Source organism: Siphateles boraxobius, unplaced genomic scaffold (genome assembly GCF_051911475.1).
Source record: "Siphateles boraxobius isolate OS27281-9 unplaced genomic scaffold, OSU_SipBor_1 22, whole genome shotgun sequence".
Taxonomy (NCBI): Eukaryota; Metazoa; Chordata; class Actinopteri; order Cypriniformes; family Leuciscidae; genus Siphateles; species Siphateles boraxobius.
The window spans coordinates 17,245,502-17,271,241 of NW_027508833.1; the positions used below are offsets into that span (position 1 = coordinate 17,245,502).

The window sequence follows — 25,740 nt, forward strand, 5'->3', positions numbered from 1 at the left end:
ACTTCAAAAACGCTGTTGGAATTGTTGATATTTGAAATATCAAACCCCTCTCTTCAATGCTCCGCCTCAAACTCACCAGATTGCTCAGTGTAAATAACTAATTTCTGTAATTGGATGAGTTGCTGAACACGCGGTGTGGTGCGCTCGTTTTTCCAGGCGCGTCTATGCCACGACGAAATGAAAACATCTCAACTTTTCAGAATGCCTCAAGCGCACAGCAGATCATGTGACAAAAAACAACCGTTCAGCTTTGGCCATGCAAAGCTCAGCTGGTGTGGTGAAGTTATGAGTCCCACTGAAGTGATGGGTCCCAGTTTATGGCAGCCATACACTGTGCGATTTTCGTCCGATTTTGAGCCAAATTCTGACTCGTGCGACTCACTATTTTCAGCTTTGTCGCGCAGTGTTCATGCAGTGTACAGGGGGAAACAAGAGGCGATAACCTCTCCTGACAGGCAATCGGATGGTCGGATGAATCTCTGGCATGTTAGAAATTTTGGTCGCTCCTCGTGATTATATCGCACAGCTGAAGCAAAGCTACGAACCGATTGCCCTAAACTCAGTGTTTTTTCCCTCACTGCACCTGCGCGAAAACAGAAGTTTAACCATTTCATCTGCAACAAAAATATAATAAAAACGAAAAGAGGGAGATCTTTAAGCTCTGTAGTTCAAACTTTAGCACCAAATTACTGCTTACCTCCAGGTCGTGTTGCAAAATGGATTAACCATATATTACCCACGCCTTCCAAGCCACCTGCGATGTAACGCCTCTTATTATTTTTATTTTTTTAAATAAACCTGTTTTTAATTTTCATTGACAAATTATTGCAGTGTTCGGACATATTATAGACTGTTAATAGTTAATTATATGCCTATAATTCATTGTAATCGACCTAAATGTTTTAGACAATTTTCAATGAGGAGGAGTAAGCTTCTATGTAATATTTTATTATCCTCACAGCACATTGATTATGTGCTGTGAAATTATTTTGTGGCAAATTAATTATAATAGCAGATCAATTTAATAATAAAATTAGCCTAGGCCTCCCCTAATAATGATAATACAATAATACTAATAATAACTTTATACATAAATTGGAAATGCTAAATCATCTTGATATTGATAGCTGATTCTTGTTTTGACAATATCTCTGGATACATGATATCGTCTATAGGCGTAATCCAGGGGTTTATCGCAGATATTTCACCCGTATAGTGTGAGCAGTCGCAGCTCGATGATTGGACCATATAGTGTGAGCACATAAATCCTGAACTTTGGCTTTACATCGCATGCAATTTACCCGTTCAGTGTGAGTAGGTACCTTGCTGAAATCGCACAGACATCGCACAGTGTATACCCGCCTTTAGGAGGACCCAAGCAATCCGATTGGTTCAAAGCACGTTTTATAGCTAATCGCTTTAGTACCTGGTTACAAATGAGATATCACTTTATTATAGAAGTCTTTTGAACTACGTTATAACGACCAGTTCTAAGTTTTATGAACCATCGATATTGTATGCCCTCGACGTTAACGAAAACCTCTTATAGATGCTCCTGCTCCGAGTCCCAGCCATAGTATACAGACCGTGAACTCACAAGTCTCCCTTTTGTCCTTTATCGGGCACCATAGCGTGACGTCCTGTACGCATCTGTGCGTCATTCATAATGGCAAAGCAATTTGAGCAGAGGAGGTAAACATGGAGTGGAAAAGACGATCTAAAGCTTGGCTTTATTTTACTAAACGAGACAAATTATGCTGTTTCCTGTTTGCAATAACAGGGTTTTTCCTGCATAGTTTTTTTTTTTTTAGCTTTAAAGCCTTATTTGTGAGTAATGTAGATGATATTTACATTATCTTGTGACAGGGCACATGTTTAACTGAAAGAACGAGCAGAGAGAGAGACCCGGTTGCGCGCGCGCAATCTCTCACTTCGGAGCCAGGCGACTTCATCTCCACACTAAGTCCTGTCTTGCTCTCTCTCCCTCACACATATTAACCAAAATAAATCGACACGATGTTAAAAAGGTCAGAAGACCAAAGTTTCATGTGGAGCATTCGGAGAATTTGTATTCCTGAATTACCGCTGGGTGTGAATATAGTTCGGATATGCATTAAAAGATTGTTGACCATCACAAAATAGAACGTGTCTGTAAGAAAATAGCTTAAGAATTGAAAATCCTCATTTTGACCATGTTATGAATCTGCCAGGAAGAGGACGTGTGTCTATATTGCCTTAATGTATAGTGAGGAGGAGAGTTTGAGTGGCCAACAACTCAAGGATCACAGATGGAGAATTGCAGAGATTAGTTGAGTCTCACGGCTCAGAAAGCCACAAAAAAAAAACTACAAAAAAACCTACATCACCTCATGTTTTTTGGGAGGGTTTCAAGAAAAATCTTCCTCGCTCATCCAAAAACAAACAAAAAAATTCAGTTGTCAGACACGACTGGAACTTCAAACGGCACAGGCTTCTGTGGTCAGATGAAACTAAAAATAGAGCTTTTTGGCAGCGAACACAGAAGAGTGGAGTGAACCCAGTCTCTGACCTGATGAGTGGAGTGAACCCAGTCCCTGACCTGATGAGTGGAGTGAACTGAAGAGAAGAAGCACCAACATGGATCTGGGAATCTGAAGGATCTGGAGAGATTCTGTATGAAGGAATGATCTCTGATCTCTGGTCAGGTGTAAGGAACTCAGCTTTTGGAAATATTAATCAATATCTTGCTATTATTAATTATAAATATTTGGGTCAGTTAATTGGATTAACTTGATGTGGGCTGAATTAATATTACAATCAATTAATAAGTTCTTCCAACAAACTCTTTTGATTATTAATTTATTCTAAGAAAAGGGTATCTTCCATGGCCACCGAAGAATAATTATTTCTTCGCCTGTACAGTACTTTGAGCCAGTAGCAAAAACCGTGATCGTAAAGTGACTTGTATTGCAAACAAAACAGAACCAAATACATATTATGTACAAGTTTTATTAACTAAATATAGATATTTATATGAATATAAATAAACTAAACAACATACACACATGAATACATAAATAGGTTAGTGATAGGATGAAATTGGAAACCGAAAGAGGGTCTATGAGAAGAACCATCAGAATTTCATTTTCACATTTCATTGAATTGAATACTTGCATTTGTAATGGGAACAATTCTTGAAGTTGTTGAAAATTGAAGTCGTTGATGGTTCCGGCAGTGTCAAGTAGAAGTTGGTTGAGCGTTCTCTTTCTCCAGGAACGCATCGCTGGTTTGGTCAAGGCCTGGGACTCTGTTGAGGCCACGCCGAGCACCCAGGAGAAGTGAGGAAGTCGGAAGGATGGGTGATTGGAGTCGTTGTTGGTTGCAGTCTTTGTTCCAAAACTCTTGAGATTGTCCTTGGTTCTTTGTGAGGGAGTCATCTCTCTCCTGCCTGAGCCCATATCTGGTTGGAATCGAGCCCTGCTGGGCCCTGGGGCCCCCGTGGAGGGGGAGGAGGTTCCCCAGAATCACCAGAACAGTGTTGCGGCTGGATGAAAGAACTAAGAGAGGGAGGTCACATGTGGACTGCCTCTAATAAGGCCTGGAGAAGATCCTCCCCTAAGGGTTGAACTCGACCAATCAGAAAGGGGACATGTCTGAGAGGGAAAGTGGCTCTTAGTTGATTTACGGATCTTTGTCCCTAGCATAATTATACCTTCATTAATGCTCAAATAGCTATAACACATCCACACTGCATTCTAGAAGAAGGTGATGTACATCAAAGTGTGAGTCATTAAATGAGGATTAATTAGGTAGGAGGCATGATACAGGTGAGGTTACATTGATCGTTAGTTGGTTGTATACCAGGATGCATACCATAATATATACCTAATAGTACACGAGACAGTAAACCATTTACACTGTTTCTTTCACAATTTTATGCATGTTCATTTATAGATCAGTTAGTCTATGATTAATGCAGCAAAGTCTGTTTTAAAGAGGGTTTCTGTTTCATAGTCTCTCTCTTGAGTATGTGGCCACATTCCTCGGAGGTCGTAAAATCTCCTTATCATGCCCTGTAACATGACACTGTTTCTGCCCTTGTGTGAGGAGTTTCATAAACCTTTGTATATAATGAATAATTAGTATGTGTCTGATTGGTCCATACCCTACAGGTGTTCTCCAAACTCATCAGGCATTATAGGAGAAGACTCAGAGCTGTTATCTTGTCTAAAGGAGATTGCAAAAAGTATTTAATAAAAGGGTGCCAATATTTGTTTCTTAATGTGATTACCCCCCCCCCCCCCACCCCCACTTTCAATTCATTTACTTCAATGAAAGGTTAGAATTTTGCACATTTTTTGAATGAAAGATCAAAAGGATAAACGATGCAGATTTATTTTTTACAGCCAATTTTGATCATATTTACCGGGTGTGCCATTAATTCTGACCATGACTGTAGATGCGCGAACAAACCGAAGTTGACGGAACATTCTCGGCCACTGTACGTTCGTTTCTAGGTAACCAACAACATCGCACGAACGCACGTCGTGATGGAGAATGTAAGTTGGAAGAAAGCTCGTCTAACATTTTTAGGCTTGAACATTTAATATATAGCCCATCGTATACATTATTATTGATGCAGTCAAAAACTATACAACTACTTTGCAACCAGGCCAGAAGCTTTGGCTCAGTTTGGCTAGCTAACTTTATCTGAAACTAAGGGAAATGTTAGTGGGTATGGGAAGGAATGAAGATGTATTTCTTCATTTTATTATTTATTATACTGTATTTAGTCTTTCTAGTTACATTAAGGCTACATGTATTAAAGCAGAGTGCTCTGGGTAATGTTTTATATCCTGTCAAAACATACATTAATCATTGCCATTGCATTTGTAATTTTCAAAGATGTCAGGGAAAAAGCAAGAAGTAATTTAAATTTTAATTTTTGTATTTGTAATTTTGTAATGTGATGAATTGCTCTGTCATTTATCAGATTTACCAATTGTTATAATTTCAATTTGTGCTGGCTAATTATGAACAATGGGTAAAATTGGGGGGCGGGGATGGATGGGGGTGGGGCTCCATTAGGGCTCCTCCCCTAACCGCATGTGATCTCACTCCAAGCTTTTGATACAACTTGAGAACCCTGGAACATGATTTATTTTCTTTAACCAATTATCATAGTAGAACAGCTTTCTCAAGCAGTTTGTGATGCATTTTGGAAACAGGAGATGAGCCCCTGGTCTAATGTGCCACCTAGCTTGAGAAACCCGTTCTCCAAGACTTACTTTTAGTCATTATTTGGGTAGCACATATTCTGAATGCCTCCGGCAGAATTCAAATGAGCCATTTTAATCTAGATTAATCTAGATTAATTCCAAGATTACAGTGAGATTAATCTAGATTTTAAAAAAAATCTATGCCCACCACTAGTTTGAACAGACGTTTCATAAAAATTATACTTTAGGTCACCGTTAAACAAAATCATTACAGTAATCTTATAAAAGATAAATAGAAGATACAAATGTATTAACTTTTAAGATTTAATTTAAACAATCTTTTCATTTTAAAACGTCATATAAACTTTTACGATTAAGCTTTGAAATAAAATTTAGTACGAACAAAACTTTCGCTCTGAAAAGGCATTAGCAGACTAACGTTACATATGCTGTGACATGATGCATAGAGTCTCATCTGGTCTGTCACCCTATATCCTGAAGCACACATAATTGGCAAGTAACTTCTTTCTCATAAGATGTGGTGGCTATTAGAAGGATCTTATAATAAGCTTATCAATGGTGACCGCATGAGGCTTCACACTTTCACAGCTCTCACTGAAGATAGGCCTATGTGGTGATTTTTCTTACAGATACAACTTAAGGAATTATTGAAAATTCCACATGGGTGAGATGACTTGTGACACTTCAAATTTCTAATTATTTTACATTTCTCCTGATAAATAAAAAATATACTTTAATTTAAAGTCTTAATAAAAACAAAACGGGGGCGCATGCGTGCAGTTCATGGAGTAGTCGCCTTTTACAGAGCTCTTCCCCGCTGACACTATATTTTGAATGTTTTTGTAAATTAAGTATCATCAATTCACTTTACAGGCGATTATGTTCTTTTGAGAGTTACCAGTCGTCAGTTGTTTTAGGTATCTCGTGAAATTTAAGTGCGGTGAGCGCGATTTTCGTTATTCACTGACTCATTCTATGTCCGCAAAATGGCGTCGAAGAAATCTTCCAAAACCGTTGCAGCTATTAAGGAGGACACCAATCCAAATGATTCTATCGCACAGGGAAATGTGAACGCGATACTTGCTGCAATCGGTGCCCAAGGAGATGATTTAAAAAAAACTGATAGAGGACAAGATGACAGCTCTAAGTGTTCGCTTGGATGCGCTGGACACCACGCTGGTTAACTTGCAGTCAGAACAGGCCGGCGTTAAACAGAAAATGGTAGAGATAGAAGGTGCCCTGAACGATACGGATTTACGCCTCGGTGGGGTCGAAAAGGTGTGTGAAGATTTGCGTGCGGAAAAAAAATCTCTCTGGACTAAATTGAATGACTTGGAAGGACGCTCTCGCAGGCTGAACCTCAAATTTGTGGGAATAAGCGAGGGAGAGGAGCGGGGACGCCCTCCGGTGTTCATTTCGGACTGGATTACTGAGCTCTTCGGCCGAGATAACTTTCATAAGCCTGTGAAGCTTGACCGAGCTCATCGGGCCCTGCTACCCAAGCCGTCTGAAAGCCAGAGACCTTGCACCATTATCGCACGGATCCACAATGATCGGGACAAAGATTTAATCCTTCGTCTGAGCCGTGGAAAGTTTCCTCTGGAATATAAAGGAAAGCGGATTCACATCTTCCCTGACTATACTCCGGAGGTGACCGCTCGGCGACGTGCCTTCAGTTCAGTCACGAAAGCTCTACGGGAGTCTGGATTGAAATGGTCCCTGCATTTTCCAGCGAAACTGACACTGCAGCATAACGGTCGGGAGCGCTCTTTTGAATCTCCGGAGGAGGCTAAGAAGTTTGTGGATAACTTGTCGAAGGACTCGCCGTAACCTCTATGCGTGACTTTACTCATCTTGACCTGTGTATGGTACTCGACTAACAGAAGTGGACTCTTTTTTTTTTTGGAATATTTTGTTATTTTCATCGTAGTACGTAAGGTCAATTCAGAGATGAATGGTTGTTTGCGCGGTGGAAAGCAGGGGGGGGGGGTTTGTGTGTGTTACTCCTTGTGTTTTTGCGTTATTTCTGCTCTTTTTGGGCTAAGGTAAGCTATTTCTGACTTACTTTGCACTCTTGTTGCCTCCGAGAGGATGGGGAATACTTGCTGCTTCGGTTCTTGGAGCAGCTGTGGGGAGTTCGTAAGTTCCTTTTTTTTTTTTTTGCACCAGACAATGTTCTTGCTACGATTATTACTATTTTTGTGTTTATTTCTTTTAATTATGTTGTATGAGTGGCACTATTATTAATAGCAGTAGCGATGCCGAAATGAATATCACATTTGTCAGTTGGAATGTAAGAGGAATGGGACACCCAATTAAAAGGGGAAAGGTGTTTGCACATTTAAAGTCATTGTCAGCTGACATTATTTTTCTTCAGGAAACCCATATTAGACCCAGCGAACAGATGCGGCTTAGGGCAAATTGGATCTCACAAGTTTATCAAGCCACTTTTTCCTCTAAAGCTAGAGGGGTGGCTATACTTTTTAGGAAATCTATTCCTTTCCGAATGCACTCTGTGGTGTCTGACCCTGCGGGAAGATATATTATTGTATCCGGATCCAAGAATAATTTCCCGATTACATCGGACCATCATACATGTTTATGGACCAAATATAGATGACCCTGCTTTTTTCAGGAAATTATTTGGGCTTATTCCATATACTAACTCGACTAATTTGATAATTGCTGGAGACTTTAAATGTTATTTGGATCCGTCATTCTTCACAAGTTCCTCATCCTATTCAATCTGTTGGTGTTTTAAATAATTTGATAAAATCCATGAATCTTGTGGATATATGGAGATTACTTAACCCGACTGCTCGTGATTATTCTTTTTTTTCCCATGTTCATAAACATTTTTTAGGAATAGTTAACCCTAAATAAGTGAAATGATCCTCTGTTATTCTAAAAGGTGACCTCTGAAACTGAGCATCCAACCCTTCACCCAAGGGCATGAATACACTCTTCTCCCAATTAACAGATTGGGAGAAGATTCTATTCTCTTTACAGCCAAATTTTGAGACCTCATTCTTTGAAAAGCACTTGGTGCTGAGGCCAGACCGTAAGGGACCAGTGTGAAATGATTGAGTCCATCATGGGTAACGAAAGCTGTTAGATCCCTACTATCTTGATGCAAAGTCACTTGGTGGTATGCATTCTGGAGATCTATTGTAGAGAACATAGAAGCCCCACATAGTTCTGTAAAAACTTCCTCAATATGTAGCAAAGGGTGACTGTCTATGACGACAGCTTTGTTTGGCAATCTTAAATCAACACAAAGTTGAATTCCTCAAGATTTCTTTTGAATGACTACCAGCGGCGACACCTAAGGTGATGACGCCACTTTTTCAATTATCCCTTCAGATTCTATTCTCTTTAGCTCTTGCCAGACTGCATTTCTCATTGCAAATGGCAATCTGCTCAATTTCTGTTGTACTGGCGGCACATCTGAACGCACATTTACTTTGTACAAAACCAGCAGCCACACCCAATGGCTCAGTGAAGTTAACAGTAGTTTGACCGTCCTCTGCGAAAGATACAATAGATCCATTCCTTATCTCAAGTTGCAAAGCATTAAAGAGATCCATGCCAAGTAATGGTGTTCCGCCTGGTACAATGTAGAAAGAAGCCTGCGTATGATGACTCTCATATCTAACTGTAATGGCAAGGCACCCTAAAACTGGAATAGTCTTTTTCAAATACGTCACCAAACGAACATTAGGCACAGCAAGGGAGAGATCTGCAAAGTGTTGGCAGTACAGATGTTCTGGGAGGATGGAAACAGCTGAGCCAGTATCCACCAGTAATTCAACATCGACTGATTTCTCACACTCAGTGTGCAAAGAAACAATACATGTAAGATTTTGTTTCCGTTTCATTGGCAGTGGCGTGTCAATGCTCAAGACAGTTAACTCAGGTGCAGAAACTTCTTGTACATTGCACATGGATGCAGAACTGCGACAAACTCTGGCAAAATGTCCAACTTTACCACACTGTCTGCATTTAGACTGTTTAGCTGGGAATTTGGGGTAGATTGCAAGATGTGAAGTAACTCCACAACGGAAGCATGTTTTTGCATCATCTTTTTATGTGATTCATTTGATGGCTTCGGATGAGACATTGTGGACGTAGATCTCTGTCGCCACCGCGGTTTTGCACAGTCACGTGAGCCTTTATGCACCACTTTTACTGAAGCTTCAGTGCGCTCCATAGCTTTAGCTTCCGCTACTGCAGACTCAATTTGCCCGGCGAAAAACGCGCTGGCGAAATTTTATTCCTCTCAGTAACCACGTACACTTTCTGAACAAAAAATGCTCGTAAAGCAATCAGTGCAGTCTCATAACTATCATCCGCCACAGTGAGTGTATAAATTATCTGTCCCTCCGTACCCAAGCAATGAATAAGCAAAGCATGCTTTCTCTTCTCCGGTATGTCCTCTGCTGACAGTGCAATCACGTAGTTATCAAACATACGAATCCATGAATTAAACGGTTTCATAGGCTCACCCGGAGTTTCCAAAAATGCAGGAGGGGGCGAGAGCAAGTAGAGCCATCCTCGTCGCCAATATGTTGTATATTTCACAGTAATAAACTTGAGAGAACTCGCCGTTGATCTATATACTTTTATTACAACATTCTAGCAGCACTTCTTCGTGGCATTTTATGTCCAACTAGGCAACTGGTACCTTAGTGACGCCTACTGTTCATACATGTATTTCAATATACCACTGTGTGCGTGTGTGTGTGCGTGCGTGCGCGTGTTACATTTTTTATTTCATTATTAGAAAACCAATTTTTAAACACTTCCACTATCCCCAGCAATCCTGTGCTGGGTGGGAGGGAGCTGCATGTAACAACCTGATTTCAGAGCTCAAAAATAACCCTCATGACTTTCATTGTGTCAAAGTTCAAAAATTAATCAATAGACATATTCTATTCACAAGATCATACACATTAGACAATTACTCTATGGTCATAGGTAATTTTCATCGACGGAGGATACCCAAGGTCATCGTTAGGGCAAGGGGAGCGGCAAGGTCAAGAGCTTAATCAATTATACGGTCATACTGCGGCTGTCAAACAGTCAGCAAAACAGCTTGTTAAGGAAACCGGCAAAACATTTCGGCTTAGAGCACAACGTTTTAAGCAGTCCTCGGACACTTGTAATAGGATGAGAAAAGGAGACGCTTTATATTAAAAGCCTGTTTATTAGAGGATGCAGTGGAAACCTTTTCAATGTTGCCAATTAAGAATACCTTTACGGCTGTGTGAAGACTCTTTTCAGCATCTATAGTGTGTCAACATGAATCGAGACACGCACTTAAATTATATTTGAACTAATGCAATGGCATTCAGACGTTTTATTTAAAAGAAAAATAGTATAAACACACCTTTTTAAGCTTGAACTTTATACATCCACTAAAAATCACTCAGACAAATTGGGGGGGAAATGAGAAAAGCTTTTGAGCGTTTCAGAAAAATCAGTGCAGCATTTGAGTAAAGCTGCGAAGTGGTCTGACATTTTGTATGTAATAAAAAAAACATTTCTACAATTTAATTGTGGCCACTGCATACTAAGAGCAAATACACAGCTAGAATTCCCTGAGGTCATTTAATGGTTCTGAAGTGGATGAAGGGTGGATAAAGGAGTACAAGAGATTCAAACAAGATCACAGAACGAGAGGAGAGGCTGTAGTTACTCACTCATACTCCTCTGGACATATGCTTAGAAATGCAACTGGGCTGCAATAAAATACAGACAGCAGAGTAAGCAAATAGCATAGCTGTCAACAAGAAGACCTGGTGAGCGTTATCACACACTGGCATTTCAAATTTTGAACTTTTAAAAATAAACACCCCCAATGACGCACTTAATTAACGCACTTAATGAATGGCAAAATTGTTGATTGTGGTGGAAATGATACCTTAAAGGTGCCTTGTGTAATATCCGCAAAAAAAAATGAATTCATACTCCACATTCCATACCAGACGGGGGCATTCTACCTCCAGAAAGTGAATTGATCTACTCTAGAGTAACAAACGCGAAACGGCATAGTCTCTATGCTCCGCCCCTACCTTCACAGCGACCCTAGAGCCATAGCCGAAGCCGAGCCAACTCCTAATAGAGGACGTTTTGAGTCCAGAGGAACGTTGGTTGATGTCAAGTGATTTTTAAATGACATCTTCAAGCTACTCCCCTTCACCAGTGAATGTTCATATTCGTTTTGTTCATATTACATTTTTATTGTTAGTTTGAATTAGGCTACATTAATTTGACAGACACCATTTGCTGCTGCATGTTGACCAAGCTAGCGCCATTCAGAGCTGCCAACTCTCACGAATTCACCGTTTCTGTCGATGTTATTACGCAATTCAAGCAAAAAATACCGTTTTGGCGCTTGTAAATGTTAACGTTACACGACAGATCCCTAGCGCACGTGAACCGATCATCTCTACTTGCTAATAGTAAAAACACACGAACACTGTTGAAAGATACAGTATGCTACAACTTACCAAAATGTATTCCTCATACATAATACCGACAAATCATTTTTTTAATCAGTGTGCAGAGGTCAATAACATAGCTGGAGAACAAATATGTCAGATTTACCTCAGGTTATTTGGGGTTCATTATCATCGAAGACATTTCAAGCTTCTTAGCTAATGTTACATTTTATCATCAGCTTGGTAGAGACTGGCTCTGGTAGATAACAGGTGAAAACCGGATCGGATCTTAGGGTAGAGCTAACTATCAAACGCTTACAGATACTGTTGCCATCGCTAACATTAGCACTTTTATCGAACAGCCTTCGATACATTTCTATGTTATAACTTCCCGAAAAAACTAAAACTTATTTCTTCACATTCTTTTGATCAGTGTATCTCATTTTTTGTATATTTTTAACTCAATTCTGGCACATGGCACCTTTAACTGAGGGATAGTGATCATTTTCAAAATAAAATAAAATAAATCACACAAGAAATATTGGTTTATAATTATTTCACTACATTTAGCTCATTGTTTATATATTATACACACATAATAACACACACACACACACACACACACACACATTATATTTATCTCCTCTGCTCAAGTCGCTTTGACATCATGAATGACGCACAGATCCGTATAGGGCGTCGCGCTATGGTCCCCGATAAAGGACAAAAGGGAAAGAGTTCACGGTCTGTATGTTATGGCTGGGAGTCGGAGCAGGAGCATCGATAAGAGGAATCGTTAACGTCAAGGGCATACAATATCGATGGTTCGTAAAACTTAGAACCGGTTCTTGAGTGGAACCGGTTTTCAATTCCCATCCCTACCCCCTACAGTGCAATTCGGCTAGGTATACATCCACGCTAGAATATCAAGGTGAAAGTCATCATAGCTTGCGTAGTATAGACCCAGCCCCCAACCCAACTTTGAGAATAGATTAACGGCAATATTTTTTTTATCGCCCGATAAGAGTCTCACGTTAACGCAGCACGTTAACGCCGATAACGGCCCACCACTAATATATATATATATATATATATATATATTCATACTCAGTGGTCCAAAAACGGGGTGAGCAGTGTATGCAGAGCATAGGGGTGCCATTGTGGCAAAATCATTTTTTTAAAATCTCCTTTAATAAATCTTTATAAATATTCCAAAATTGTTTGTTTAGAAATGCAACACTTTTTTTTGTACCATTACTTCCGCTAGAGCATCGTCCACGAGACATGTCTACGTGTTGAAGTGGAACCTCTTCGTCAACTGGTGCTCTTCTCACCGAGAAGACCACCGGAGATGTTCGATCAGTGTCGTGCTTTCCTTCCTGCAAGATGGGTTGGAGCGAAGGCTGTCTCCCTCCACCCTGAAAGTATATGTTGCCACTATCGCCGCACACCATGACGCAGTTGAAGGTAAGTCCGTGGGAAAGCACGACCTGATCGCCAGGTTCCTGAGAGGAGCTAGGAGACTAAATCCTCCTCGCCCTCCTCTAGTTCCCTCTTGGGACCTCTCAGTGGTTCTAACTGCCCTGCAGAGTGCTCCCCTTGAGCCTCTGCAATCAGTCGAGCTTAAGTTCCTGTCAATTAAGTCAGCGATCCTGGTTGCATTGATGTCCTTCAAGAGGGTAGGGGACCTGCACGCATTTCCGTTGACGAAGCGTGCCTGGTATTCGGGCCGGCTTACTCTCATGTGATCCTGAGACCCTGGCCTGGATATGTGCCCAAGGTTCCCACCCTGGTGGTGAACCTGCAAGCGCTGCCCTTGGAGGAGGCAGACCCAGCCTTGGCACTGCTCTGTTTAATTCGCACTCCTGCCTACGTAGACAGAACTCAGTGTTTCTGGACCTCAGACCAGCTCTTCGTCTGTTATGGTGGGAAGCTGAAGGGAAAGGCTTCTCCAAGCATAGGTTGTCTCATGGGATATGGACACCATTGCTTGGCTTACCAGCAGCAAGGTCGATCATGCCCCCTTGGTGTGACAGCCCACACCAGAAGGAGTGTGGCTTCCTCTTGGGCTCTAGCGCATGTAGCCTCGCTAACAGACATCTGCAGAGCTGCAGGCTGGGCGACATCCAACACATTCGCCAGATTCTATAATCTCTGAGTGGAGCCAGTGTCCTCTCATGTACTCGCTTCAACCAGCCCGTACTAGGACCCGCTCAGGTGTCTTCACTTGCTCACCATTCCACTCCACGGACTGGATATGTGTGATATTTCCTCAGGTGAGCTTCCCCGCAAGCCCTGAGTTCCTCCAGCACTGCTGACGTCAACGCCAGTGTCTATTGCCTGCGCGTTGGCTAGGTGCCTTCCGTGTGCATGGTGCCCCCTCTGGGTGACCCCCACATGTGTATTTCCACTGTAAGCCTTTCTGAGCATGTGTCTTTCCCTTGGCAAGCCACCTTGCCACCCCTGGGGTTGAAATATTCCACCTGCTGCTGGACACCCCAGTGTTCCCCATATGCATCCCACTGGGTCATATGTGTATTCCCATATGTAAGAGTCCCCCCCCCCCCCCCCCTCTTGGTTGCATTAATTGCATATTTCCTCTGAGATTGGGATATGCTCCTCAGTGTACCTTGGTATTCCTGTGATTAAGTAGGAGTCCTTCGTCCATGCCAGTTTCACGACAGGGATCTCAGACTTACGCAGGGCACTGGAAGACAGCAGTGAAGGTGGTGTGATTAAACTATAACCCCATTCGTCGTCACGACGGAACTCTGGGTTACGTATGTAACCCTCGTTCCTTGAGTAGGGAATGGAGATTTTCCGTCTTCCTGCCATTTTCCGCTCTACCGCGGGGATCGCCTGAGTTCAGTCTCGGCTCCTCAGCGTAGAAACATATCTGGATGTTGCCGGCGTCCTCCTTTTATACCCATGAGGTGGGGCGGAGTTGCGCCATGTAAATTCCGCAGACCCATGGCATCTCTTTGCCATTGGCTCGTTTTGTAATACTCAAAGTCGATAGGCTTTTCTAAATGAAACCCCATTCGTCGTCACGACGGAACGTCTCCATTCCCTACTCAGGGAACGAGGGTTACATATGTAACCAAGACATTTTCTATACCAGTTTACGACTGTTTCCTCTTTATTTTTTGTGCAGCTGTGGTGCTTTTGTGTGACGATTCCTCATTTATCCTTTAACCCTCATTGTGTTGCCTTTCAATTAAATTATTTTGTTATGTGCTCTTGTTGTTCATTTGTCTCAAACGTATCATAAGATTTGTTTGTCAGCGGTGCATTTAGCTGTTCATTAGTGCTGTTGATATCAGTCAAAAAAAAATTTATCATCAGCAAATCAGGCATTCAATAAAAAAAATAAAGCCCAATTCCAAAAGGATATATTAGAGCTTGCTCCACACATTTTAGTTGAGGTGGGTCGAATAATTGATAAAACAATACATTGCATTGGTTTCTTCCAATAAATTATCAGTACTTTACTGCTTTGCAGCTTACAGATGCTTGCTTTACTATATACCAAAATAAGCATTTCGGTTCTTGAACAGCTAAGAGTCAGTTTAATCAATTCTAGTATGTTCAGTTTATGTTAAAATCATGCGAGAACGATTCAAAAGCATAAAGAACTGTCTGTTCTCTCTAATCGCTCTCGCTGTACTTTGATATCATACACCGACCGGTATGTGCAGCGCTGTTTTAAGTAAAAAAAAAACAGTGAGCAACTTGAAATGGGCGTAACTTGAAGTGGGGTATAAATTGAAGGGGCATAACTTGAATTCTTGCAGGCTGCAGACAGATTCTATTGGACGTTAGGCCTATTTCTGGTAACTAGGTCAGCACGCCTGTCTCTTTGTGAGAGAGACTTTTTTTCGTGGAGAAACAAATGAGCACAACAGTACACAATCTCACAGAAGAAACATAAGGGGCCCTATTTTAACGATCTGAAACGCAAGTGTCAAAGCGCAAGTAACTTTGTGGGCGGATCCCGGCGCTGTTGCTATTTTCCCGGCGGGATAAATGCCTCTTGCGCCTGGCGCAAATCTAATAGGGGTTGGTCTGAAGTAGCTTCATTATTCATAGGTGTGGTTTGGGCGTAACTGGAAACAAACCAATAAGAGCTTTATATCACATTCCCTTTAAGAGCATGATGAACGAGGTACGCTTGTTCCATGGCGCAATACTATTAGAACGGCGCATTTACCAGGCGCGCTTCAGAATCGGTTCACAGCCGAGGAGATCGATGTTCTCGTCAGGGCCGTAAAAGGAAGAGAAGTGACATTGGGGATGGGACAAACCCACCCAAATTAGCTTCGGTTAAACATGCAAATAATAATTTGGGTAAATGTGTAAGCTTTATGTCTATTTTCCCCATTGTCATGGACACAAAAATGATTTCACTCGTGTTTTAATATTTTTCCTTATAATAATGTATCATTTGCAAAAAGGTTAAATGCATCTGTGTAGATGAGAGAATCATCTACAGTGTATGCGCGTTGTTCACACTCTGTATTATGGCCAAGCATGCGCGCTTAAAATAGCATCTGAATGTACGCGCAACGTGCCATTGACTTTATACTAGTTTTATTCTGGTCAGTGGCGTAATTGTTTTATAGAACAGCAAAATAGCATAAGGGAAAGTTTGCGCCGGAACACGCCTCCTCTTTGCGCTGAACCGCCCCGGGGAGCGCAAGTGTATTTCTTAGTTAACCGACGTGTGTCTGTGGAGGCAAAAGTCCGATTTGCGCGGGTGCAAAATAGGAATGATACATGCGTCAGTGTACAAAGTCATTTGCGCCGGGTGCAAGATAGGGCCCACTGAGGTAAAAATTAAAAATGTTGAGTTTAATTATTTTTTTAATAACGTATAAAGGGTAGTTAGGCTACATAACACGACCAAGGTAGCTGTTTTGCTAAATATTATCACAAAATAGCCTATTTAATTATGATAAATGTTTATTATCATAAACAAGTAGCCTACCGGTGTATAAATATTAAGTTACTTACATTTTATACACATCATTGACTGTTTTAGTCATATTTCACAGACGAAAATAGTTCCAAAGGAAAACAACAATCAGCACAGTGTTTTGTTACTGAATGATTATGATTCAGCGTTTTGAATCGTTTGATCGAATGTCTCACTTAGACGGCCACTTGCCGCCACCTACTGGTGGTTTAGTTTCATGTTTAAAAGTATTATTGAATTTCTTTGTTGTATATTTAAACATTTATTTAAAACATTAATCTCATAATATTAGGCTATTTATTGCAGTGTAAAGACTAAATTATTCAATTTTATTGGTAACAGCCCCGTTCAATTAGGCTATTATAACTGAATTTATTGATCAAATGTATGAATTTGACATGAAAGATGATGCATACATTTAATAAGGTAAAAATAAAAATCGGCGCATTAATAAATGTAAATAATGCCCTTGGGTAAAAATAACAAATAAACAGATTTAAGTATATAAAAGCAGATTGAACACTGATCAAAATATTGCTTCAGTATCAGTATAGGGTACATTAAGCTATATTTATACCCAAATCCTCCCGGAATAAAATACTGTTATTTTGCATTTGATTATCCAACACTGATTTTGCATACCCTTGAGCAAATGTGTAGTTGCACCCCTGTATATACTCAGCAGTGAGGCGTGGACCACTCACGCAAGGCATGAGAAGAAACAATAGCTTACTGTAGTAAACCCCAGGTCTCTGAAACATCGAGTGGAGAGATCTACCTAGGGGGAAGGGCATCCGTACCTGACCTCTGCAGAAGCATCCAATTGCACCAAGTCTGGCTAGACAGACAGAAGCGCGCAGCCAATGCCAGGTAAGGCCCCACCCCCTTACCGGATCTCTCCACTCGATGTTTCAGAGAACCGGGGTTATGCAGACATCCCAAATTTCCTGGAAGTTCCAGGAGTCTCCCGCATATTGATAGCAGCTCCCTGATGCCCGCAAATTAGTTCAAATCTCCCGGAAACTAGAGCTTGCGAGCTCCAAACCGTGTAGCGCGCCCTCGGCAGAGATGGAGAGAGCGAGAGTGTGTGTGCAAATGTGCGTGTGTGCCTCATGAAGCGTGTGTAAAGCATGCTGTTGAGCCCTCAAAACCCACATGACAAGCAGAAATCACAGCCAGGTAGACCTTAATCGTGGAAAAGGACCTAGCCTTATCCATGAGGTCTTGAAGGAAACACAAAATATCAGGAACTGCACATGGATTAGATGTGAGACCACGCCCATCACACCACCCTTCGAACACTTGCCACTTACAGCCATATAAGGACCGCGTAGAAATGGCCCTGGCGTTCTGTATAGTAGCAACCACATGCGGGGGAAGCCCTAGTGCGCTTAGGTTTGTCCTCTCACAGGCCAGGCCCAGAGAGCCAACCTGTCTGGATGTGGGTGATAAATCTCCCCCTTTGCTTGGGACAATAGGTCTGTAACGAGGGGGAGGCGCCACGGCTGGGCGTATAACAGAGGGATTATCTCCACCAGCCATGGTGCTTTGGGCCACCTGGGGGCTATCAGAATGAGAGACAGGCCCTGCTCTCTCACCCTGGCCAGTGTGGGAATTACCAGGCACAGGGGATTAAAAACATACAGCAGCACTTTGGGCCATGGGTGGGCCAGTGCGTCCAGCCTGAGGTGCGCGTCCACGTCCTTTAGCGAGAAGAATGTAGGACAATGGTGGTTTTCATGCAAGGCGAATATCTATGGTTGCCTCTCCGAATCTCATTCATATCATACCCAGGTGCCAATCTCCATAAATTGGGTTCTCCCTTGATAGCAGCTCCGCGCCTCTGTTCAGAATGCCTGGGACATGAGTCGCCGTTAACAACATAAAAAAAACACCTGCTCCACACCAAAAGCTTGTGAGCTAAAGCGTGAAGTTTTGACGAGCGCACGCCGCCTTGACGGTTGATGTAAGCCACTGCTGTGGTATTGTTGCAGTGTATGAGCACATGATGTCCCTGCAGACGAGGCAGAAAATAATTCAGAGCTTTCCATATGGTCATAAGCTCTAAATAATTTGTGCGCTGAATGTAGTCTGCTCGGCAACAAACCGTTCACTGTTCTGCCCTCCTGGGTGGCACCCCAGCCTGTTAGGAACGCGTCTGTCGTCACATCTTTCCGCATCATAACCGTCCCCAGAGGGGTTCCCTTTGTGTATCGGGCTGAAATGTAGTGACAACCCATTTCATGAACGCTCTCATTCTCAGTAGTCCCAGTGGCAAAACCTGGATAGATGAAGCCATAAGACCCTGCAGCCTTAGGCATGTAAGATATTGTAATTTCACCCCCTCTCTGAACTGCGACAGACAGTTCATTAGAGAGAGAACGCGCTCTTAAGAGAGACGCGCTTGCATGCAGTTCAACTCCAAGCCCAGGAAAATCACAGTCTAACTGGGTAAAATGGCTCTTGTTCACATTCACCCTGAACCCGAGAGATGTGATGTGTGGGAGCACACGGCAGGTATCCTGCAACACTTTCTCCTTCGATTCGGCTATAATGAGCCAACTGTCTATGTATGTCAATCTTCAGAACTAACAGACTGGGTGGGTGCTAAGGGTGCTAGGCCCGCCTCCGCACACAGACAAAAACTCCTTGGGTTTAACGAGACCCCAAATGGCAGAACTGTGAATCTGTAACATGTGCCTTGGTAGGCCAAATGAAGAAACTTCCTGTGTGGCAGATAAATGCTTATGTGGAAGAAAGCATCTTTCAGATCGACCGATGTGAACCAGTCATTCCATTTTATGGCGCGGGCGACCCAGCCATGAGTTAAAATTCTGAAATTGTATTACCTCAAATGTTTGTTCAACACATGGAGATCCAAGATAGGGCGGAGAGAGCCGTCCTTCTTTGGGACCAGGAAATAAAGGGAATAAAATCCCAAGTTTATCGGATTGGGGGGCACCACCTGTATCGCTGCCTTGTTTAGAAGGGAAAATATTTCCTCTTTTAGAATTTGTGCGGCGCTCTCTTCCGTGTGTGAAGAGAGTTTCCCAACCCAACTTGTGTCTCGCGAGTGTTCCCACCCGATCCAAAGCGGTGCTGTGTATACCCAGCTGGCTTATTTGTGATGCAATGGCACCCACTAGTGGACGAACTAGGGGCAACATGCAGGGGTTCACAGAGATTTTCTCTCTCTGCAGGAAGATTTCTCTCTGCGGAGAGAGGTGCTCTGTCTGTAACAAATTCATTTGATTCATTTGTTTTAATGTGTTTTTTGTGTTTTGTATGTTTTTTGTGTAGGGGAACACTGGGGCTGAGGCCTTTATTAACTGGGTGAGGGGAACACAGTATCTGTGGTGTGGTGACACTGCTTTCGCTCTTTTCCTCACAACAGACCCCCTGAACGTGGTGGGACAACACACAACGTCCACTGAACACATGGGCTGGAGAGCCTCGAGAGGGGGGTGGCCGACCCCTCCATAAGAAACCCTCCGTCTCTTGAACATGGGCTCTGGGGCAGGAAGAGAGTCCAAAGAGCTAGCGGCTCGTGAACGCGGACTCGATGCCCCCATCGGCCGAACATCAGGCAGGCCGCTTGTGTTTCGAGTCGCTGGGGGTAGTGTTCGAGGGTTTTCCTGCCACGGCAGGAGTCGGTTTCCCCCAGGGTTTAGCAGAGGGTGGATTACTCTGTTGTGGCTGGGGTTTGTTGCGGGGATTTTCCTTACCCTGATGGAAATTACGTTCCGAGACAGGAGGGTTAGGCAAACGCGCAGGGGGCGCCTGGCATGGGGCCGCCTTCCTGGGAAGGCATAGCTTGAAGGTCTCGTCTTCCTTCTTGTCGTTGCATCGTTGCTGCATTAATGCGACGGCGGGGCTAAAGAGAGACTGGCCAGGCTCTACCGGGGCGCCCCCGATGCGCCTCTTCTCGTCAGGAAGGCCTGTCAGGTTCAGCCAGAGCGAGCGCTTTCCCACCACAGAAAGCACCATGTAGCGCCCGCAGGTTTGGACGGCCTGACGAGCGTTACGTAGGACGAGGTCATTAAAGGGTTAGTTCGCCCATTTAAGACATGAAGTTGTATGCAATCATTACCAGCACTATAGTGTATACACACTGACCCACTCTGTTGTCACCCCCCTGGTCCGAGTTCTGACCGCTGGAAGTTTTTGAATGAAGTAATCCCGGCTACTTTCCGGGGCCACAAAACTGTGCGTTTTTACGTGAAAAAAAGATTTGCGTTTCAAAGCTTGATTAATTTAACACAAAAAAAACACGCCGGGCAAAATTCATACCTCAGTTTTAATGCGGCATTATTTTCCTTCCGTTTCTATCAATCCGCGCTGCTGTCAATGTCAACAGTGCGCACGTGACGATCAGCTCTTCCATAGTGTTTACACAATCGATCGACAACAAGGTAAAAAATATTAAATTAACAATGGTGCGAACTTGTAAATTCCCAGGCTGTGACAACAAGGATGTGCCGGGATCAAAGTTCAAATTTCATCGTTTTCCTGTATCAAATATGAATATGAGACAGCTTTGGCTGGTTGCCATCGGCTACTCAGCGGGAGCTAAATTATCTCGAATAAAGGATTTTCGTGTGTGTAGTGCTCACTTCAGCGAAGACGATTACATCTCCAACCAAGGAGGAAAAGGAAAAAACATGATTTTAAACAGTTTTGCTGTACCAGTACCACGGGTAAGCTCTATTTACTAACTTTATGATCCCATGTCTAAACTGTACGGTAAACAAGATGATGTTTAGATTCCATTATAAAACACGTGAAAAGATGTGTAAAAAAAAATATATATATATATTGTTACAATTTGCTGTGAAAAATATTTGATTGAACACACCATTTGTCATTCATCCTGCCTCTTGCTACAGCTGTGGTGGGCCCAGCATCAGATTGGACAACTTCTCTGTCCTCTCGCTCTCTCTCTTCCCGTTCTTTGTCCATCTGCTCAAGTTCGGCATCGGTATACTCCGGTTCATAAAGATATCCCTTTGTCGTTGAGTTAAAATTACTGTCTTCATCTGATCCGTCTGACACTGTGCTAAAATTAGTTTCATCATCTGAAGTTTCGTAGTCGGATATGTTGTCGGCGAGTCGCGCTATCAACAGCTAATCGTCACGTGCGCACTGTTGACATTGACAGCAGCGCGGATTGATAGAAACGGAAGGAAAATAGTGCCGCATTAAAACTGAGGTATGAATTTTGCCCGGCGTGTTTTTTTTGTGTTAAATTAATCAAGCTTTGAAACGCAAATCTTTTTTTCACGTAAAAACGCACAGTTTTGTGGCCCCGGAAAGTAGCCGGGATTACTTCATTCAAAAACTTCCAGCGGTCAGAACTCGGACCAGGGGGGTGACAACAGAGTGGGTCAGTGTGTATACACTATAGTGCTGGTAAGGATTGCATACAACTTCATGTCTTAAATGGGCGAACTAACTTCATGTCTTAAATGGGCGAACTAACCCTTTAAGAGTAATGATCTCCTTCCATAGCGCGGGTGAGGGGGATCCCTTTTCCAGCTGTTGGCCTAAGTCGTCCAAAATCTCCTCCTGGTACGGGGAGAGGAGGGAGGAGACATTCAGGTCCCTGACAACCAAGGCCGAGGATCTATACACGGCCTATTGCACCGAGGCAGAAAAACAGTCCATTTTGTTAGGCAAGACCGGCTTAGGGGGAGCGAGCAGCCCGCCCTGGACTGGGTAAAGGTGCCTGGCGATGGATGCCTCAATAGCGGGGGCGATCACCCATGTCGAGAGCCACCCTATCATTCACCTCTAGACCCGCAAGACCGTGTTTGAGATCGAGCGGGTCGCTCCAGTAGTGATTCGTGCTTCGCGCACGCTGGGAGGATGGGGAAGAGTTGTTTTCTCGGACCATGAGGGGGGTCCCAGCACTTTCCCGTCATAAATGTCCCTCTCCTGGTCGGTGGCGCTCTTGTAGAGCCAGCCACTCAAAGTTGAGGCGAGCGGCCGTTAGCTCACACACTTCCAGGAGGATGGACTGAGGCAAGGCCGCGAGGGCATTGGCCTGGGGAACGCCAAAGGGCGGAATGGCCTCCTTGTCCTCTGAGACCCTACGAAAGCCCGCGTTGTCATCATCACCCGAACCGGCCGGTTCACCGATGAGCGGGAGGTTGCCCGCGAAGATCCCAGGATTGGGCTGGTCAGCCCAGATGAGAGAGGTCACGCCCCGGGAGGCCCCAAGTAGCGCGTCGTCGTCACTGTGTCCCCCATCAGTCCGAAAGGCGGAGCTCGACACACTGGGTCACGGCAACTTTAAGGCGGCGTCGCAGGAGTTTTTCCGGCAGCATCAGGTAATGACTGCAGTTTTCCGGGTTCTCCAAAGCGTGCTTAAGGCCCAAGCAGACCACACAGAACAGGTGGCCGGGTAGACCCATGATAGGCTGTTCCCGGCAGATTTAGAGAGTGAAATACCGGAAAAAAACTCAGAAAAAATCTGTGGCGGGCAGCCGTGGAAAGGGAAACCGATGAGAAGATGCGAGAGTGTGGGAGGCTCAAAAGCAAACACCGCTAACTGGTAGAAACACACTGTTAAGCCTAGCGGAGGCTGAACTGGCGATTTTTTTCCTCCTGCAGACACGTAAATTGAGCAGCATAAATCCAACCAAACTGTGTAAGTGCAGACATCACGAGAAGCGAATGTCAACTGAAGAACAGCAGCGCTTGCAGGCGTTATATGACTTCAGGTAAGGGGATGGGGCCTTACCTGGCATTGGCTGTGCGCTTCTGTCTGTCTAGCCAGACTTGGTGCAATTGGATGCTTCTACAGAGGTCAGGTACAGATGCCCTTCCCATAGGTAGATCTCGGACACGAGATGATGAAAGAGAACTCAACAGCTTTCACTTGAGGTGCCTGCGGCGTATTTTGCACCTCCACTGGCAAGACCATTGCCATTCTTTTTCTAGAGTCGGGCTCTATAGCCACTCACGATAGCAACACCATCGTCTCCTGTAGACGGAAGGATGCCAACGACGGTATATATATATATATATAAGATTAAACATTTTGGTCTGGGTCAATAAAATTATAGCAAAACACGAAAAAATAACCTAAAAAATAGCAAAGATAGATTATGAAAGCAAATTTAATTAAAATTTTTGAGTTTTAAAAGTTGAAATGTTTAAATCTTTTTTTATTTGACAAAACACCCAAATATTAAGTATCTCATATAATGAATAGGACACCTAATAATGACAATTAACTTAAAAAAACGTCTCAGGTTACGTATGTAACCCTGGTTCCCTGATAGCGAACGAGACGCTGCGTTTGAGACGCGGTGGGAACGCTCTGCGTGATTACGTCGTGAAGCACGTGTAAAATCAGTCCAATGGAAGCCCGCTACGACATAGGTGACGTCATAGACCAGGAAACTATAAAGCAACCCTGAAATCAGACCGCGATAGCTTCTGAAAAACCTGAAGCAAGTCGATCAGGGCATGCAGGAAGGAATTCAGGCAAACGCAGCGTCTCGTTCCCTATCAGGGAACCAGGGTTACATACGTAACCTGAGACGTTCCCTTTCAAGGGAACTCAAGCTGCGTTTGAGACGCGGTGGGAACCCTATACCCACTACGCCATAGTGACAAATGCCCGTTCTGTGTGAGGTCCTGCGCACACTAAGAAGCAAGCAACCTCGCCCCAGGAGTGGAGAGGTCAAGGTCATAAAACCTGACAAATGTATGCGGAGAGGCCGCATTACACACGTCAAGAAGGGAAACTCCCGAAATTAAGGCCATAGAGGCCGCCATACTCGAGTAGAATGGGCCCACACAGCCATAGGTGAAGGCTGTCCGGCCGCTTCATAAGCCAATGAAATAGCCTCGACTATCCATTTACTCATAACCTGCTTAGATGCAGGGCATCCTCTCTTGGGTGACCCAAAACAAACAAATAGTTGCTCAGATTTACGCCACAGGGCAGCTCTGTGAACGTAGGCATCTAAAGCCCGGACTGGACATAACAGGTTAAGCTGTTCCTGGTCAGGGGTATTAAAGGGTGGAGGATAGAAGGCCTGCAGCACTATTGGGCCCCCAACATTCAGTGGGACCTTAGGAATAGAACCCGGCCTGGGGTAGAGAAATGCCTTCACCATACCAGGTGCAAATTCCAGACATGAAGGAGCAACCGACAAAGCATGTAAATCACCAATTCTCTTGATAGATGAGATGGCAAGGAGAAATAAGGTCTTTAGAGTGAGGAACTTTTCAGAAACCTCCTCGATGGGCTCGAAGGGAGCTAAAGCCAGACCCTCGAGTACAATGGCCAAGTCCCAAGCCGGTGCTCTAGCGTGCAGTGCAGGTCTCAACCTCAATGTACCACGGAGAAAGCGAGTAATTAGAGGGTTTCTCCCAATAGAAGTACCCCCCAGAGGGGTGTGGTAGGCAGATATAGCCGCCACGTAAACCTTTAGGGTGGAAGGAGATAACCTGGCCGAGAAACGGTCTTGCAGAAAATCAAGAACTGAACCAACAGGGCAGTTAACAGGATCTAACTGACGTTCAACACACAACGTGGTGAAAAGTTTCCATTTTAGCGCATACAGCCTTCTCGTGGAAGGAGCTCTAGATTGAAGAATGGTTTCTACAACATCGGTCGAAAGACCGGTCTCCCTGAGCCTGGCCCCCTCAGAGGCCAGGCCCACAGTTTCCACAACTCCGGCCGAGGGTGAAATATCGTGCCCCCGGCCTGAGACAGGAGGTCCACCCTGATTGGGATCTCCAAGGGGGAGCCGTCCAGAAGAGACACCAAGTCCGAGAACCAAACTCGGGTCGGCCAATAAGGGGCTACTAGAAGCAGACGAGCCCCTTCTCGGCGAACCCTCTCCAGAACCCCCGGAAGCAAAGATATCGGGGGAAAGGCGTACAGGTGCAGCCTCGGCCACACCTGCACCATAGCATCCAGACCGAGAGGAGCTGGGTGCGTTAGAGAGAACCACATGGGACAATGGGTTGAATCTGATGATGCGAAAAGGTCTACCTGAGCACGACCGAACTTTTCCCACAGGAACTCCACCACTTCTGGGTGAAGTCTCCACTCCCCGGGCCTCAGCCCCTGTCTCGACAGAATATC

General features: G+C 43.8%; 1 protein-coding gene across 2 annotated transcripts in view; it reads right to left on the reverse strand.

The window, feature by feature from the left end:
- The window catches only part of LOC143746763 (utrophin-like), a 100,654-nt gene that overhangs the window by 42,840 nt on the left and 32,074 nt on the right, over positions 1 to 25,740 (reverse strand). For both annotated transcript variants that reach the window (XM_077238813.1, XM_077238817.1), the window contains one exon: positions 10,922 to 10,960. In XM_077238813.1, coding sequence (XP_077094928.1) covers positions 10,922 to 10,960 — 39 coding nt within the window. The remainder of the gene's footprint in view (positions 1 to 10,921; positions 10,961 to 25,740) is intronic.